The 19121-nt window shown below is 33.9% G+C and overlaps 1 protein-coding gene across 5 annotated transcripts in view; it reads left to right on the top strand.

The window, feature by feature from the left end:
• LOC129003965 (dipeptidase 1-like) overlaps positions 1-19121 on the top strand; it is a 65218-nt gene that overhangs the window by 24145 nt on the left and 21952 nt on the right. For 2 of the 5 annotated variants that reach the window (XR_008491662.1, XM_054432324.1), the window contains exons 3-5: positions 895-912; positions 15556-15688; positions 15939-16149. Coding sequence is in view for 4 of the 5 variants with exons in the window: in XM_054432324.1 (XP_054288299.1) it covers positions 895-912; positions 15556-15688; positions 15939-16149 (362 nt within the window). In the remaining variant the exon portion in view is untranslated. The remainder of the gene's footprint in view (positions 1-894; positions 913-15555; positions 15689-15938; positions 16150-19121) is intronic. The other 3 variants (XM_054432326.1, XM_054432325.1, XM_054432327.1) reach the window with 3 other exon arrangements.

The raw sequence follows: 19121 nt of genomic DNA on the forward strand, positions 1-19121 counted from the left end.
ACGCCATAATGGGGAGTTCGTGAGGATTATAATTTATCAATAAAATAATTGAAAACATCCATGTCAACGTTTTTCCATAAACTTTTGTATTGATTTAATGTTTGGTTAAAGTATATTAACTGTTTGTAAAATGAAATAGGTGTTCGTTAAATTGTATTGGTTAATCAGTAGAATCAATGAAGCTGTAGAAGAGCTGATCATTATTTCAGATTTTAAAAAATTAATATATACATTAACACTTATTACTTCCCTCTGCATATTCATGGTAATAAAACGGAAATTATAACATAAATCCAGTTTGTTGTTTTTATTCAACACCAATGTTTTTAATTTTAACGATTTATAAAGAAAATATTGATTAACAGTCTATATAAATTTGCATAAAAACAAATAAATATGCCTAACAATGACTCACTTTAATTTTCAATTTTATATTGTGTTAGCTAGAGTGAGTAGTTTTACTAAATTTATCAGCCCATAATGAAAGTAATAAAGTAAAGGAGTATAAAATTAATCTCAACGAGCCAGGAAGGTACTCGAAGAATATCGTTTAAGGTTACCAACGTTTTGTTTTTAACTACGAGAACAGAGATGAATATTGGATGTAAAAAAATAAAATGTAATTTGAAAATGTATAGGTTAATTAATATTAGTTCATATTTATAAATCACCTATGTGAAAATCTGACACCCATCTAAGCACCAATATGCTCTATATGATAAACCTTTTAAGTCTACCTAAAATTAAAAAAAAGTAAATACCTAAAAGATATCCATTATTCAATAATATTACGATAACAAATATAACTTGAAAACATTGAATTAATTTTCCTTTGAGTGAATCCGGATACATTTTCAAATGCATTCAAGCCTGAAAAAAAATATTTGATTTCAGTTTATTCGCTCCGCTGAGGTATGTAATTGATAAAATATTCTGTTTGAAACGTTATAAAACATTGTTTCATATTTAACCATTATTGTTACCCCAGTTAGATGAGTAGATGAAATAATCCATTTTAATTGCATGTGGTTTTAACATGTATTATATTTCGAATAGTTTTATTATCTTTGGTTTTGTGTGATGTTAATAGATGTACATTTTCAAATATATAACTCTTGAGTAGTTTAAATTTATATTCTTAGTTTAATACATCCTCAGCATGATTATTTTTGTGTTGTTTATCTTTAAAATAAAATCAATTGTTTTCATTAATGTAGTAAAAGTTAAACTGTTTTCTTCTAATTTTATTTTTTTGTAAGTTTTTTTACGAGGATGTAATTTGCATTGAATGTAAAACTCCCTCGTGTAAACATTTACCACTAAAACAGCTTTCTATAAGAAATGGTTTACATAGTCCTATCAAAAATCTTTAAAAGAAAAAAAAGATCATACAATATGTAAATTATAACACCTTCTTACCTAACCCAAACACTTTAAAATACAAGAAAAATGATAGAGCATTGATAAAAGCTCAAATAAAGGTTTGGTACTATAATGAATTGGTAATAAGCCAGAAGTGATAGATATTAAACTTAACTAAAATAACTATTTACATTGTTGTTATTAAATCATAAGAGCGTAATAAAATATAAAATAAGTTTTTTATTAATATTCTATCTTACTAATATTATATACTGTATATTTACACTTATATAATTAACATATCAAATTGTGTTGAAATAGACGTATGTTATTTTATTGTATTGCTATAATAATCCATAAAATGCTGATCTATAAAGTGAGTCAATAAATAGTATTCTTTACAGTAATCAACATTTTATCAGCTCTTTCCCAAGACTCTTTGGACAACATCCAAAAGTGGGTCGGTCGTATTTCAAGGATAAGCTGGAACTTTATAAATATCTTTGAGGTCCTTTGTAACATGCTGAAACCCAAGTTAAAAGTTTAATTTATTAAAGTCTATTATAATACGATTTGTTTGAATAGTTTATCCCCCTTAAAAAATCCACAATTATGACTACTAGCGTTTAAAAAAATTTAAGTAATTTTCCATTATAATGTAAATGAATAACTGTATTTTGTTCATCCATGAATAAATTCATATGTAGTCCACAATTATACTTTCAAACTTTATAAACATTAATGAATTACTTTTTCAAATTATATCATATTCTATGCGTTCCTCCTCGAATTTTAGATTACTTCAGATTGCATTTAATTTTGGGTTCGACCTAGTAAACCAAACTTTTGCTTTTAATATAAGGATTTGTTTCCTGTGTAAACAATTATGCACTTTATAAGGCTGGTTTCGGCCAGGGAAGAAATTACCACATATTAAAGTACATATTAGTAAAACTGCACTTTAGTCTAGTAAACCAGTGAATATCATAAATTGTCGAGTACGATGAAATTTTCTGTCCCTCATTTAAAACAAATATTACATATATGCACGACTGTCTCAGTTAGTGGCCAAAGGTAGGGTCAACGTAAAATATATTCGGATTTCAAGCAAAAAATGCTTTCTTCAAAAAGTTAAATTGCAATTTTCACAGTGTCAAATAATAAACTTAAATGCACAGTCACAATCCATGAAGACTGTTCAACCCTGCTTAAATAAGCGATACGTGAAATATCACTGACTGTTTTTGTGATGTAAAGTTTGGGTAAAAAATATTTAATGTAGGCTCAAATGCAAAGTAATGTATTACACTGCGTTGAAGAGTTGGTAAACTTGACGTACCTAATTACTTAATTACCTTAATTACCACTGCGTCGCCGATGACCAGATGGTCTGGATAGGCTGTGTCAATTCATGTCTAGGCTATCTTGGATTGCGGATGGCTCCTCTCCAAGGTTCCCTCATAAATTTGTCTATGTCAAATATGGGGTCCACCAGGAGTCTCCCCCTTACCAATCTTTTAAACTGGGCATTGTTCGCCTGCTTTACTTCAATTGGGAGTCTATTGAAAAGTCTCACTGCCATAACTGGGAAGCTGTTCAGTGACTTAGCCAGTCTGCATCTTGGCACATCCAGATCGATAGCTCCTCAAGTGTTGTGCTGATGTACTGCACCACGCTGTATAAAGTCACCAATGTTCTCCTTAACGTAGCAGACGGAGTCAAGTACATATTGACTAAAGATGGTAAGAATGTTAAGAGAGGAGAACAGAGGCTTACTGTGGTCTCGGCGGCATGCCGAAGTCAAAAGCCTCACTGCTTTCTTCTGGAGCCGCAGAATCTTCTGACTCTTTGGACAGTGTCCCCATAATAACAGCCCATATGAAATGTGACTGTGGAACAGTGCGAAATAGGCCGATACCAAAAAAATCCACTGGCACTGATTTTTTCAATTTCCTTAGCAAAAAGAGGACTCTAGAAAGCCTATGGCAGACCTGAGTTGCGTGTTCACCACACGACATCTTCGGATCAATCCAGAAGCCAAGGAGCTTCAAGGGGTTCCCAGCATCAGTCGTCTTCAGAGTGCAAATGAGTCGCTGAGTCTTATCATCGTTGAGCGCAACTTGTTGCTCACAAACCAATTCTTGGCCTCGTCAAGTAATCTGTCTGAGTCCAGACGTATTTGATCTATGTCCTTTCCCCTTGCCAGCAGGGTAGTTTCATCCGCATATAAAAGTGAGCGGCCCTGAAGATCTAAATCATTGACAAGAATGACGAAGAGAAGGGGACCAAGCACAGACCCTTGAGGAACCCCATGTCGCAAACTAAGCTCTTCTGATCGAGCACCCTCGACTTCCACTACCTGCTTCCTGTTTCTCAGATACGATTGCAAGGTGTTAAGAGCAATCCCCGTTATTCCATGATGTTTGAGTTTACTAACAAGTATCTCGTGAGAAACGCAGTCGAAGGCTTTGCTTAGATCACACAACACCAGTCCCAGAGAGTCGCCAGCCTCAAAGGCCTCCATAACCTGACCAACTAATGATCGCACAGCCGATACAGTTGATCGCCCCTTGCGGAAACCATGTTGGGCACTTAGTATAATATCGTTCCCTTCAAAGTGAGTCACCAGTTGTTCGTTGAGAATTGACTCAATGATTTTACCAAAGGCTGGAACCAAGGCTACAGGCCTGTAGTTGGTCAAAAGTTGGGGGTCACCTTTCTTAAAAATTGGCACTGCCCTAGATATCTTTAACTCATCCGGGAATACTCCCTTACTTAAGCATGAATTTATGAGCCAGGCCAAAGGAAAAGAGATCACATCAATATCTGACTTGAGTAGGTGGCAGGACACACCATAAACATCAGGACTATGAGAGTTTTTGTAGCCCTTAACTATTTGACAGATTTTTTCCGGAGTAACCAGCCTCCAGGTTGACATAGTAGGTATTTGTCTCGACCGATTTCCAGCTCTTAATAAGGATGAGCTATCAAGAGTTTGAGAAGTGAGGTTAATATTGTCAACAATCTCATTAATGTTCTGAATAAAGAATTTGTTAAACTCATCAGGGCTATCATTAGACTTAGGCTTAGCAGAATTTCTATTTTGGTTAATTAGTGCCCAGGCAGCCTTCTGGGGGTTGTGAGCCATCTCAATAGACCTTGCATTGAAATTTCTTTTAGCTTTGTCAACCGTGTTACGGTAATATCGATTTATTCTTAAATATATTGTTTTCCAATGAGCAAACTCCTCACTAGATGATGCTGAATTCATCAAGTCCCTGTACAGAACCACATACATTTTAATCCTATGCAGGTCATCTGTATACCATGCTTTATGAGACGCAATCCTCCTAGGCTTAGCTTTGTTTTCTACACTTTTGGTGTAATTTACAGTGGGTAAAATTTCATTAAAAATTCTATCAAATATTTCAAGAAATGCAGAGAATGCTTCATGAGGCTATAGGAAATCACAATACTGTACAAAGTTAACCCAATCAGTTAGCTCAAGAGCTGTCCTAAATCTATGGAAATCTATATCTTTTACCTTTCTATGACTAAAAATATAATTTCTATGCCAAGAAACTGGATTTGGACTCACCGAGGTTGAACCGGAGTTTACCCTGGAGACAACGGCATCGTGGTCCGCTACCATGGCATCCACTACCTCAATGCTGTAGTCCCACACGTTCAGACTGGTAGCCATGGTGTCCAGGCAGGCAGTCCCCCTAGTTGGCAGACGGTTCCCAATAAAAAGTCTGCAGCTCAACAGCAGATCAGTGAAGACACGCTCTTCCTCTGATTGTTCTTCCAGGTGGATGTTAAAGTCACCACACAGTATAGTTTTGTAGTCAGTTTGTGACAGATACACAAGACAGTTCTCAAGAGACTCAAAAAAAGCTTCCAAGTTCCCATCAGGGGAACGGTAAACTGATAAAATAGTTAGGGATAACTCGGGAATACTGATGCCGCACACCTCTAGGCATAGTTCTACACAGAATCTATTCAAATCTATAGTTTTAATGGATTTAGTCAGATGTTCCGAAACGTAAATTGCACTACCTCCATGTCCTACGTTACTTCTGCAAAAAATTGAAGCAAGCGTCATATATTCTAGCTTTGAGTAAAATAAACTCTCGTCAATGTTCAGCCAATGCTCAGAGATACAAAAAATGTCAGGCCTAACTTCGTTAATAAATAGAGATAGCACATTTAACTTAGTCCTAATACACTGTACATTTAAACCCACTACTTTTAAAATATTGTCCTCAGTGGTGGGAGGTGACAAACAAGTTCTTGAGTTTAGGCCTAGTTCTATGTTTCCGGGTTTTGACCCACCCTCCAAAATAAAAAACGCTTGAGGGTTATATTCTTCGGCCACATAGCACTGTCCATTACTTTGGCCATATAGGCAAAGTCACAGCCCAATTTGAAACTATCGTTGGTCCCTTTAGTGGTCAATTTTTCTATCACAAACTCAACACCAGGGAAGACTTTGTCAACGAAACTACGGACGTCCTCCTCAGTTGTTCCTTTAACCAGTTTTCCGAGATGAAACCATGCCTTTTTAGCTCCCCTTAGACCGTTGTCCTCAGATGAACCCACCAGTATTTGATTCTTGTGTGCAGACGATGTTTTCTTAATGAAGTTCTTCCTTTTGACCGTTGCATCTACGGCTACGCTATTCTTCACAGCAGACTTGGTTTCTTCATAGCACCGTTCTCTGCATTTCGTACATTTGATGCAAATCCTTGATCTTGATTATGGACGAACGAGTTTCGTTTCCTCCTATTTCTATATCCAACTTGTTTCCAGTTGATATCATTGCCATCATGATTACGTCCTCTACCCTGTTGATTTGACAAACCTTTTTCTTCTAAAGTCATGTTTACTTCCTCTTCTTCCGAACTAATATCTTCGTCAGTTTGTTGATGTAAGGTTTTATTGGATTCTTCTTCACTTTTTTTCAGTGACGTCATTCGAATTCAAAGTTTCCGGTCGTCTGCCGACCTCGTTACTAATTAACCTCACTTTTTCAAATTTTAAGCTATCAAGTCTCTTAACTATATTAATATTGTCTTCAGTTAATTTTCTAACAGTACTGGTTAGATTTAGTAATAGTTCCTTGATATTTACATGGTCTTCGAGGCCTAATATGTCCGATTTGATCTTGCCCATTCTGCCGATGCATTCCTCACACATCCATAGCACTGAGTCCCCCAGATCACTAATTTTCTTGTAATCTTCAATATTCATCTTTATACACTTCATGTGGAACCATCTCCCGCAGAATCCATCACATAAAAGTCCCTTGTCATTCTTTTTCACAGTGATTTTACATCTAGTCTGGTTGCCGGTCAAAAAACCTGGAAGTAAGGTCCACCCGAAGTTTTATGGTGTTTTCTGTTTCTTCAAGACCTACATAACTAAAATCTGCAAGGTGCCACTTTGTCACCCTTGAGCAAATTGAAATATTCAAGATGGTGGCCAAGATGGCTTAAAAACTGTATATTTGCTGTATCTTTTCCTATAGAAGAGACAGGATAATAATTTTTTTGTCTAATTTTATGTTTTATGGGTCAGAGAATACCAATAATTGATTATCTTAGTAATAAAAAGACCCCCGCCACAGCAAACCTGCCGACTAAGCGAATTTCCAGTTGCCTGAATTGATTTTCAATTAAATGTATTTAATTTACATTAATTTTTATGAGTACTTAGGCTTGCTGCTACAGGGAGGGTAAAAAAGTGTTTTTTTTTGTGAAATATTAATAACTTAGTATAAAATAAATAAATTTACCAATTTTGATCAAAATATATCCTAATATAAAAAATATATAAAATATAATCAAGAATAACATGTGAATTTTAAAATAACAATTATTTGTATTTTCTCCGTAACTAATAATGGTACAAAAACACTTTGATATGCTAAATTATTTGTTCTTTTAAGCTCTTTAAGAAGGTTTGAAGAGAAATTGGAAAATTTTGCGTTTAGAGGGTCAAAAATTAGAAAAACAAATTTTTACCCCATAAAACCCCACGTAAAACCCCGTTCCCATGGTCCGATCATGCTGGTTCGGTTTACTAATCCTGTATATCTGCTGTATCTTTCCCTATAGAAGAGACAGGATAATCATTTTGTGCCTAGTTTGATGTTTTAATTAGAAAATTACCCAAAATAATAAATCAATATAAGTTTTTAATAAATTTCCACATTAATTTGTTGCCAAGTTACCTTATCAACAATTTTTTCAAGTATTTACTTGACTTAAAACATTATATCTATGGTTTCTGAGGATAAGTGCTACATTCAAACAGAACACAGTCATCAAATCAGTTAACTTACAAGCAGTTCTCCTAATTGATGCTTGTGCTGTACTGGGGACAGTGCATTATCCTTCAGGAAAAGTGAATGACTTTATCACCTGTTTTTTAATTATAGTTTTCTTGAATTAAGAAAAAAAAACACTGTTCTTTAGGCTAGTCAAAATACGGTCCAACATCAAACTTAAGGTAAAAGAAATAAAATATATTTCTTCCCCATATATTCCAAAATATATGGGATTTTGTCAAAAAAGGTGTTAAGAATATTATACTAAAAATCAAGAAAATCCAAGTGGTGGAAAGCCGCCATTTTTGAAAAAAACTTCCGCCATATTGGATTTATGTAAGCTTTTAGTAAAACATCAATTATTTGACAACTAATCGTCTTAACGATTTGCGGTTTGTCTTAATAGATTCCTCTTCAAGTTTACTTTAAGATAATAATAACCTTATACCATTTCATTATTGATTTATTTAAAATAGACAGCTTTAAATTGAAACAATAGCAAATTTCGAAGATTTTTTTTGTAAAACCTTTAAATGTTTGCAAATACAAACTCAGGTGATAAGAACATTCATATTTTGTGGCTCTTAAAAGAATCTGAATACAATTTTCAACAATTATCAACCTCATATCAGTTTGTATATTGCTTTGAAGATATATTATGGGATATATTGTTATTAGTCTTCAACTTGGAACGCTAGTCGTGACGCGGGCTGCACCACTACATCTAGTTCGATTAAAATACACTTTGAGGTGGGAAAAATTGCTTTGAGAACATTTAAAACATATTTTGGAATCATACATTTATACATATAGGGCAATGTATAAAAAGATCTGACAAAATCCTAGCATGAGAACACTGAACACTGTTTTTCATAATATGTTGGTGCAGACAAGCCTTGTATGGTTTTCGCACCTATTGTATAATATGCATGTATTCATTATAGTTCAATAAATAAATTGATTGACTGATTGATTGATTGATTGATTGAAAAAGTTGGGGTTTTGAAACATACCAAAATTCAATTTTTCATAATAGACAATTACATATATGTGTCCGTGAACACGATAACTTGAGTAATTTTTATACAATTTTGATGAAATTTGGTTTGAAGGTGTAAGGCAGGATAAACTTGAATGAGTTCGAGAACCAGCATGATCGGACCATGGGAACGGGGTTTTACGCGGGGTTTTATGGAGTAAAAATTGTTTTTTCTAATTTTTGACCCTCTAAACGCAAAATTTTCCAATTTCTCTTCAAACCTTCTTAAAGAGCTTAAAAAAGCAAATAATTTAGTATATCAAAGTGTTTTTGTACCATTATTAGATACGGAGAAAATTTAAATAATTGTTATTTTAAAATTCCTATGTTATTCTTATGGGGAATATTGTAAAATGTTGTAGTCTGCTTGTTTATGGATATATTTTGATCAAACTTGGTAAATTTATTTATTTTATACTAAGTTATTAATATTTCACAAAAAAAAAACTTTTTTACCCTCCCTGTAGCAGCAAGCCTAAGTACTCATAAAAATTAATGTAAATTAAATACATTTAATTGAAAATCAATTCAGGCAACTGGAAATTCGCTTAGTCGGCAGGTTTGCTGTGGCGGGGGTCTTTTTATTACTAAGATAATCAATTATTGGTATTCTCTGACCCTTAAAACATAAAATTAGACAAAAAAATTATTATCCTGTCTCTTCTATAGGAAAAGATACAGCAAATATACAGTTTTTAAGCCATCTTGGCCGCCATCTTGAATATTTCAATTTGCTCAAGGGTGACAAAGTGGCACCTTGCAGATTTTAGTTATATAGGTCTTGAAGAAACAGAAAACACCATAAAACTTCGGGTGGACCTTACTTTCAGGTTTGGGTGAAAAATGCCTTTTGGCAACTAGACTAATCGCACACACTCCGAGTTAACTTCACCCACCGCCATCTTGTTGCAGATGTTTTGCATCTGAAATCACGTATTTTGCATCAGAATGTTTTAATGATTTGAACTTAATAACTAGTGTAGTTTATCTATTTCTATATATTATTATTATCTATCTATCTATATATTAATAGGCAAGCATGTTTCTTTAAAACCTTTTTTCTCAGCTCGTGTGCATCGTAGGGAAAATCTACGCATACCGTTGGAAAGCTATTTTCCTGTAGGTGTGCAGAACCCCTTTATAAATTTAAATAGGCTCAAAGATAAGCACAAAAAATGAGTTTAAAAATTTGAAAAAATTAACATGGATCTTATGCGTTGCTATGCTGGTTACGAAATAACAACGAAATATAAACAGAAAATCAAAACAAATGGAGGAAACTCCAATCACATGTTTTATTTACAGTGTGGGGTGAAAATAGATAAGTGAGTACATTACATATTTTTGGTCGAGTTTCGACCACTGGACGACCTCTCGTACTTATTTAACACGCAAGCAGGTTTTTTGTGACAATTACTCCTCCGAAACTACTGAACCGATTTACATGTTCTTGGGGTCATTGGAAAGAGCGTAACGTGAAGTTGTGCAAGAAACTTTCTTATTAGGGAAATAATTAGAGAGGAGGCCCTGGGGCCCTTTAAAATTTTGTATTTCTCCATAAGATTAACATGGGAAACAAATATTGTTATGAAACTCCAGCTGTTGTCAGAAATTAAAAGTGAGAAGAAGAACACATGTTAATTGTAAACAGTCAATAAGTTTGCTACTTTAACAGTTAGTTTGTTACAAACATTTACTTACTTGGATGAAATGAAATAGTTACTATTTAAATTTGGGTTGGCGTAAATATTACATTGGAAAAACGAGAGAGCCTGGATAAATTTATATACTAAAAAGAAAACTGAATTAACACTGTGCTGGATTTCTTGGTAATCATTGAAAGAGCCCATTTTCAAACTATGAAAACATAGGAAAGTCATAGAACACCACCAAGGAGAAGAAATATAAATGTGTGTTTTTTTTTTTTACTTTATAATCGTCATTATGGACAACCTAGTGCGGCTATAAGTAAGGCTACTTTTATAAAACACTAAAAAAGTAAATCAGCTTTTGAAAAATGATAAAATATTTACAAGAAATGTTGATTATATTTATATGTTATGAACATCTTGAGTATTCCATAATCTTTGAGTCAAATATTTTAAGTCATCAAAAATTGTGACTGTTATTTGTTTTAAAATAACGCCGGTAATACTTAGCAATTGCTCGATTTCGAGCAACAGGGACGCTAGTTCTGATTACTACTTAAACATGAATGGCATTTTTTATCAATAGGAATAAAAGTTTGTAAAAAATAATAAACCACTACATACGTCACTCCATTAAATTACTTTGATATAGATTTCAGTTACATAATATACGTTAGTACTTTCCTGTTAAAGGGAACATTCATGATTATCGATGATTTTTTCTCGATATATCGATATTTTTGTTTTCCGATCCATTACAAATTGACAACTGATCTTGTTTAGGCTAAAATATACTATTATATGGATTAAGAAATGAAACTGTTCTAAGCTAACCTAACATAACCAACCAAACTTGTACTATTTAAAAATTCCTTTTGATAACAGAAAAGGCAAGTTAAACACGGAATTTTTAAATGTTACACAGCAAGTTTGGTTAGTTATGTTAGGTTATTTTTTTAGAACAGTTTCATTTTATTATTGTTTGTTGATACTGAACAACATTTATCGTAGTTGTCAGCTGATATGTTTCAATTTTTAATATCGATATATCGAGAAAAAATCATCGATAATAATGAATGTTCCCTTTAACAGGAAAGTACCTATACTTTTGAGTACACTCCACCAAGTTAAAAATGACAAAGCAATTTCTAAAATATTCTTTAAAAGACATTCCGCAACTAAATATAAACCGGAATGCAATAAATTATATTTAAACAACAATTAATCTTTTTGACTCTTATATAGTAGAATAAAATTACCTGTGTACGAAGTTTACCCTATATTGAGTTTGTGAGTGTGTGTGTGCTGTTTTACTAGTTACGGTGTAAAGTAGTAACTCAGTGGTAAATTCTCTACTTACTAGATAGAGTGGATAATCAATAGCCCTGATGATTCACCTATTCCCTTAACTGTGGCATTCTCATACTTTATCCTCAGTCCTTTTCAATCCTTTGTTGAGAATAGTGTAAGTAAGCGTGAAATGAAACTGACTGTAGTGGTGAGTAAATATAGTAGAGTAAGTTAACTATTCTTCAATTAAATTTGACCTATAAAGTCAAATAGAGTTGTTTATTCAAATTAATTTATTGGTAAAAAATGAAATATTTAGTTAAAAATATATCACATATCATACAATACTTCAAATCCAACTTGAAGTGGAAATGGAATTGCATTTAACGTCTTGCTCATAAAAAACCTTTTGATCGAATAAAATACACGGTTTTCTAGAAAGGGTGTGTGAGTTGACGTTTGAACTGACGTAGTTTTAAACTTTGTGGAAAATGTTGAAATTTCTATGTTTTCCTGTCTGGTGATTCCCTTTTAGCAAATTTCCCATAGGGAATAAGCTATTACCGTAGTACTCATGGTAAGACCTGGACGCGGCACCGATTTTTTTTTCGTTTTGAGGTCCCTAGAAGCCAAAAACACCATCCGTTCAAATTCATATATATATATATATATATATATATATATATATATATTTATATATTTATATATTTATATATTTATATATTTATATATTTATATATTTATATATTTATATATTTATATATTTATATATTTATATATATATATATATATATATATATATATATATATATATATATATATATGTCCGTTAGCACGATAACTCGAGCAAAACTGATCCGATTTTTATGAAATTTGGTACAAACGTGTAAACCTACGTTTATTCGAACGAGTTCGCGATCCAGCATGATCGGACCATGGGAACGGGGGTTTACGGGGGGTTTTATGGAGTAAAAATAGGTTTTTCCCATTTTTGACCCAAAAAACATAAAATTTAGCAATTTCTTTCCAAACCATTTTGTAGAGCTTAAAAAAACCAATAATTTAGTATATTGAAGCGTTATTATGCGCCTAATGGTTACGGAGAAAATTCCAAAAAATTGTAAATTTAAAATTCCCATGTTATTCTTATGGAGAATAAGTAAACTGTTGTAGTTTGCTTGTTTATGAACATATTTTGATCAAATTTGGAAAATGTTTTTATTTCTTACTATTAACATTTTACAAAAAAAAAAACAGTTATACCCTCCCTGATGCAGCAAACCTAAGTACTTGTTAAACTTATTCTATTTAAATAGGGAATAAATGTTATATTTTTAAATAGACATTTCAGTGTAAATCCAATCAGTCAAATGGAAATTCGCTTAGTCTGCAGGTTTGCTGCGGCGGGGGTATTTAAAGTTTAATTGTTTTTTTTTTTTTGTTAAATTGACAATAGTCGTACGGATGGGGTTTTTTTCAACTTTGGTATTTTTAAATATTTATTGCAACTTTTAAGAGAACAGGATTCATGTAGATAGGAGACACTGTCCAATTTTATACTAAGGGAAACTTGTAACTTTTTAAACAAAGTCTTCAAATTAAATCTTTCTGTGACTTAATAACTTTGTCCACAGTTGAGAGGACTCTCAAAAACTCTTACCGATATCGAACAAAGCTTTGAAAATATATTCACTAACCTTACATTCCAAGTTATCTGCCATATAGTAATGTATATATCTGTGCTAAATTGACTGTGTCAGTCGTTGTTAATATTTAAAAATCTATTGCTAATAAATAGTGTTCAACAAAAAATAACTTTTCTTACGAAGAATATTAGTTATAGAACCACGTCAACCCACTTTTTAGGCCGCACAAACATATAATCACTGATACTATTGTTTAGTAACTGATGTATTGAAATTTGCTGCAATTCACAATACGGCTTTTGAATAACAGTTTGACCAGATAACCCGATTACTCTAAAGCGCCAGTTTCTTATTCCCTAGCTCATGTATTGCATTGTAGCAAAAGATAAAAGCATAATTATTTGTGGCAATGGGTACGATGGAGAAATAGAGTTTAGTTCAGCATAGTGTTTCTATTTCTAGCTGGGTTAGCATCTCTTTTTAGCCAATCACGACCTAATGTCTAGTTAAAAGGGGTTGGTAACGAGGGTGTCATTGTTTTGACAACGTCCGGTATAAGTGATGTCCGGTTTAAGGGTAGCCAGAAAAAGAGAAGCCTTTGAACCAATCTAAACCAATACCCTAAAAACTAAAGTAGTATATATATATGAAATTTACATTTACTCATACAGAAGTTGTACAGATTTTTATGTAGTTAGGGATAGAAGTATTCTGTGGACCGACAGTTATTTGGCAGAGACATAACGTGTTGACAATACGATGCGAAAATTGGCCGTGCAGCTTCATGTTAACTGTATACAATAGCCCTCATTGTGTACATTTTCTACCCCATTTCATGTCAACAACTAAACGACAGAGTTACAAACGGTTTGTTTGCAATTCTTTCTTTTACAGTCTTTATGTGCTAGCAAAAGACTGATTTTTTGCTCAGTAATGTGTCTGTCTAAATAATAATATAAAAAAAAACAGTAAAACAAATCGAAATATTGTTAAAATTACGAATATTTTGTATCGGTAAATGATATTTTTTGACTATTAAGTTCTCATAAAAGATTTAAGTTATACGTCAACAGTAACAGATTATGAAGTATGCGCAAATCTTTATTTTGTAGTTATTAAGAAATGTTAGAGAAGTATCATACTTAAACTGCTATGCATACTCAATTTCAGTTTAAGAATGTGAGTTGTTACGAAAATGATTAGTACCCTACTATGCTTATTTGGTGATAATGGAAAAGTGTCGACAATAGTTATTGAATACATTGCATGAATTTAAATTTAAGTATTTCTTTCTGCATGACCACAATTATTCTTACTTCTTTATTTTTATTCTATTGAATATACAATTAAATCCTTATTCATTTATCATAAAATATTTTTCATACATATTCTTACCATGGCAACAGGGATAACCATAGCAACGGCGGAAACCATGGCAACGCAAGCAACCATGTTCCCTTCGGTAACTATGACAACAAGAGTTACCAGGGCAACGGGTGTTACCAAGGAAACGGGTGTTACCATGGAAATGGGTGTTACCATGGCAACGGGTGTTAACATGACAACGGAGTTACTTTATGAACGGGGATTACCATAGCAACGGGAGTTAGCCATACTAACGCCAGTAACCATCGTAACGGGGGTTACCATCGTAACGGGGGTTACCATCGTAACGGGGGTTACCATCGTAACGGGAATTACCATCGTAACGGGGGTTACCATGATACCGGGGGTTACCATCGTAACCGGGATTACCATCGTAACGGTGGTAACCATGGCAACGGGGGTATCAATAGTAAAGAGGGTAGCGATAGCAACGGGGTTTCCATAGCAACGGGAATTAGCCATACTAACGCCAGTAACCATCGTAACGGGGGTTACCATCGTAACGGGGATTACCATCGTAACGTGGATTACCATCGTACCGGGGGTTACCATCGTAACGGGGATTACCATCGTAACGGGGTTTATCATGGCAACGGGGGTTCCCCATGGCAATGTGGGTAACTAAGATTTTATTAGATTTCGTTATCCGATGTATGTTTAAAGTTTAATTTTGAACAAAATAGCACTACCAGCATTGCTGTAAAAATAACTGTTCAAAATGTATTGCAACTTTTTAATTTTCTACTTAAACATCATAGTTACTCCCAATGTTTACCCATGATAAGGATTGTTGCCAAGCCAATGAAAATAAACTATGTGTCTGATTGCTGATAGGATTTTGTTCTCTTCCAGACGACCTGCATGTCAGAGCACGGTCCTCCAGTGCGGTTGCTGAACGGCGCAGTTCGATGCAACGGTCAGGCACGCACTCTCCTGGCCACCGCTGGGTCCATCAGCAGCAGTGACAGCAGTGACGATGTCAAAGGTACATATCACTGGGGTATGAAATACAAGGTTTTACATTAAAAAAACTCAAATTACAAGTACAGAGAGTGAGACAAAACAAGCTAATAAGTTAATAGTCCAACATTTACATTATTACCGATTAGGTGATGTGCACTGTTGCTTTCGTGTCTGCACAATTTAGTTTAAGGAATATTATTGAAGATTCAACACTTTTTTTAGCTATCTAAAAGATTATGATGCTTGTCACGGTGAAGTTCTAACATACGCAGGTCTCTCCTGTTGTTCAGCTATCCTGGAGGTGCGGCTGCGGCCGTGGGTGGTCACTTGTCTGGTGTGTCTGCTGGTGGCTGGGTTGTGTCTGGGGCTGGGATGGCCTCTCTCACTCTCAGGGTCTCCGCCCCCTCCACCTCCTAAAGACACTCTGGAGCAGCGCCTAGACATCGTCCGCAGGATACTCTCCGAGGTCCCACTCATAGATGGGTAAGTCTTAGCGAATTTCCCACATAGGGAGTTATAGTATGACCTGGACCCGGGACAGATTTTTTTAAACTTGTTGTGTGCTTGTTTAACATTTTGACACTTCCTAGTACTTTGCAGGTATGCAAACTTTAATCTGACTACTTGCCTGAGTTACTTCATTTGCCAGGTTCCAAAGCTTAGCTTAATTCTTGGATGTGCTTTTGCACAATCCAAACTACTACTGATATGAATCCCCCGTCACTTAGTTCGGTAGGAAGGACAACTCCCAAAGTCAATGTAAGGTACAAGTAGTTCCTGCAGCTAAAGAGCGAGAGTTGGGCGATTTTAATGTGGACCGAGCTAAATGTACCTCCTGAGTTAGGGCCAGCTCGTCTAGGCAGCGCAATACGACTTCCAAAACACCATTTTATCCTAGATCTAAAGAGTGTTTTATTTGTTATTATTCCACACTCACCCTTATTTCTCTTCAAAAGTTTAAGGGGTGTGGGCTTTTACATTTCCAAATTGAACGACCTATCATGTTATATTATAGGTTTAACTTGTCATATATATTTACAGTTCTAATGGAAAAGTTTAATAAGGGGTTTTGTTATGTTCACGTCTGGAAATTCACGAATTAATTGTTATATTTCCTTTATTTTCTTGTAAAATCTAAGTTATGGCAAAAAAGGGCTTATAAATAAAAGTTTGTCATCAGAAACAGGCTACGAAGAATAGTTAAACTAAACCCGTAAGAATTACCTTACATAACTGTGTAAAGAACGAGAGAAGCTACGGTGGGAATCATGCGATTCCGTAAATTGACAAGGTCTACTTCGTCAAATTTGTGGGGAGCGAGCTAGTCTAGTGGTAGAACGCGGGACGTCGGTCCCTGTGGTCCCGGGTTCAAATCCAGCTAAATTAACAATGGATTTTGAAAAACAAACCAAAATTATTTTAAATGTTACAATATAATGAGAAGTATTCTTACAGTATGAAAAGTAAATAACAATACCTCTAATTGGATTGGAATTGATGTTTTTCTTTTAAGAATCGTGGTTTCAAACACCAGTAATACGTGAAGAAGGATACAGTCCAAAAAGCTTTTAACTCCTTAGTTATTTTAGCAATAAGCTATTACCATAAGGGGCACGGTAGGACCTAGGACGTAAGACCGGGGACAAATAATTGTATCCTATAGGCATACTAATATCACGTTACCCAAGAGAACAGTTATTCTTCCCTCTAGCAGCAAACCTAGGTATTTGATAAACCTTATGTTATTTAAATGGGGAATAAATCTGACATGTTTAAGAAAATATCTTAGTAAACATCCCATCACACAAACGGAAATTCGTTAGTCTGAAGGATTGCTGCGATGGTTATATGAAAAAATAGCCCGGTCAAACCCGATCGTAGTTGAAATTTTTGGAGGAGCTCTAATTGTTTCATAACCTTGACCTAGTTGTACAGTAAAAATCTATCCTTAGCAGCTATTTACCTTATAAAAAAGAAAATTAATAAAAAACACACTACCAACCATACTTAAATCATTCCATTCAATAATATTGCTATTGTTACATTTTATGTTCAAAGACACACATTTATAACTTGATCTCTAGTGTTGAGTTGATCTTTGACAGTGGAGATTCCCCCCCCCCCCACTCCCTCCAGGAGTTATAGATTCTATCCCAAAGTGATAAACAGGATTGACCTACATGTAGCTGCAAATAGCGTCATGGATCGTTAACTAAGCTTGTTTGTTTCAATTACGTTAGTAATTACGTTCAAATTACATTTGTCAACGTTATAGCTTCATTAGAGTAAACTGACACTCCATAAGATCTGCTGAACTGTTATTCAATTGATTTTTCAGATTGTCCTTAATATTTCGCCACAAAGATTTATTTGCGAGAAGATTTATGGAGTATCCTGTTATAAAACTAGTGGAAACTGTTGATTTGATATGTTAACATAATTAACGTTATAGAGTCCGGTGATGTGGTTAGAAGGAATAATTAACTACATTTTATAAGGAAATTCAAACATGATACAAATAATGAAAGAACGTTTTAAAATTTTAACATAGTCTTTGTGCAAATACTCTGATTATGTTGTTTCCCATGTGTTTTCTATGCCAATATAATTTTTATTTTTTAGAAAGGGACTGTCCAAACCTTTGTCTTTTTACTATCTAACGTCCACCCTTTTGTTAGATATTTATTAATTCATATTCCAATGACAAATGGCATCTGGTTCTGGAAATGATCACGTTTTGAATCGAACAAGTGACCTTCAGATTTGAAGACGAGCTATAACCATTCGGCTACCCGGACAATTATACTCATATAATTATATAACAGTATTGCTGGGTTAGAGGTTGGCGTCCTGGACTTGGCCGAGTAATTGGGTTAATCTTTGGTATACCTATAAAATTTAATGAGTTTTGTCGGGTTCCCCTAAAGATCGTCTGTGATAACCCGTTTGAAAATTTTATTAGCGTAGATATAAATCAACTAAATAAAAAAGACAGGAAATATCTACAAATGGCAATCAACTTCGATTTGAAATTCCAATCATCGTCCAATCCAAGCATCAATCGAAGATCCAACATTTGTTATAAAGTAGATGTTTAGATTTCTGATAAAAAATTATGTATTTACAATTGTGACCAACAATAAAAAAAAACCGTGTAAATAATATTTTTTAATTTTCCCAAATTCATTTTATTTAACGATGATGAATGAGCATTCTTGTTTAGTATTTTTGAATATCTTTATTAACTGATGTTTCCTTTCTTAGTAAAAAAAATTCTCCTCTAAATGGTGTTTATTTATAAATCATGGCCGATGTTATAATAGTTTATTTATCTCATAACTATAATTTGTGATATGCTTATATGCTTATTGTATTGTGCGTTGCATATGCACTTTTTTCTTCAAATTTGGATCGAACTTTTTTGCTGATTTCAAGATAGTACAAAAATTTATCTC

Source organism: Macrosteles quadrilineatus, unplaced genomic scaffold (assembly GCF_028750875.1).
Source record: "Macrosteles quadrilineatus isolate MER2022 unplaced genomic scaffold, UCM_ALF_1.0 Scaffold_9__3_contigs__length_116548681, whole genome shotgun sequence".
Taxonomy (NCBI): domain Eukaryota; kingdom Metazoa; phylum Arthropoda; class Insecta; order Hemiptera; family Cicadellidae; genus Macrosteles; species Macrosteles quadrilineatus.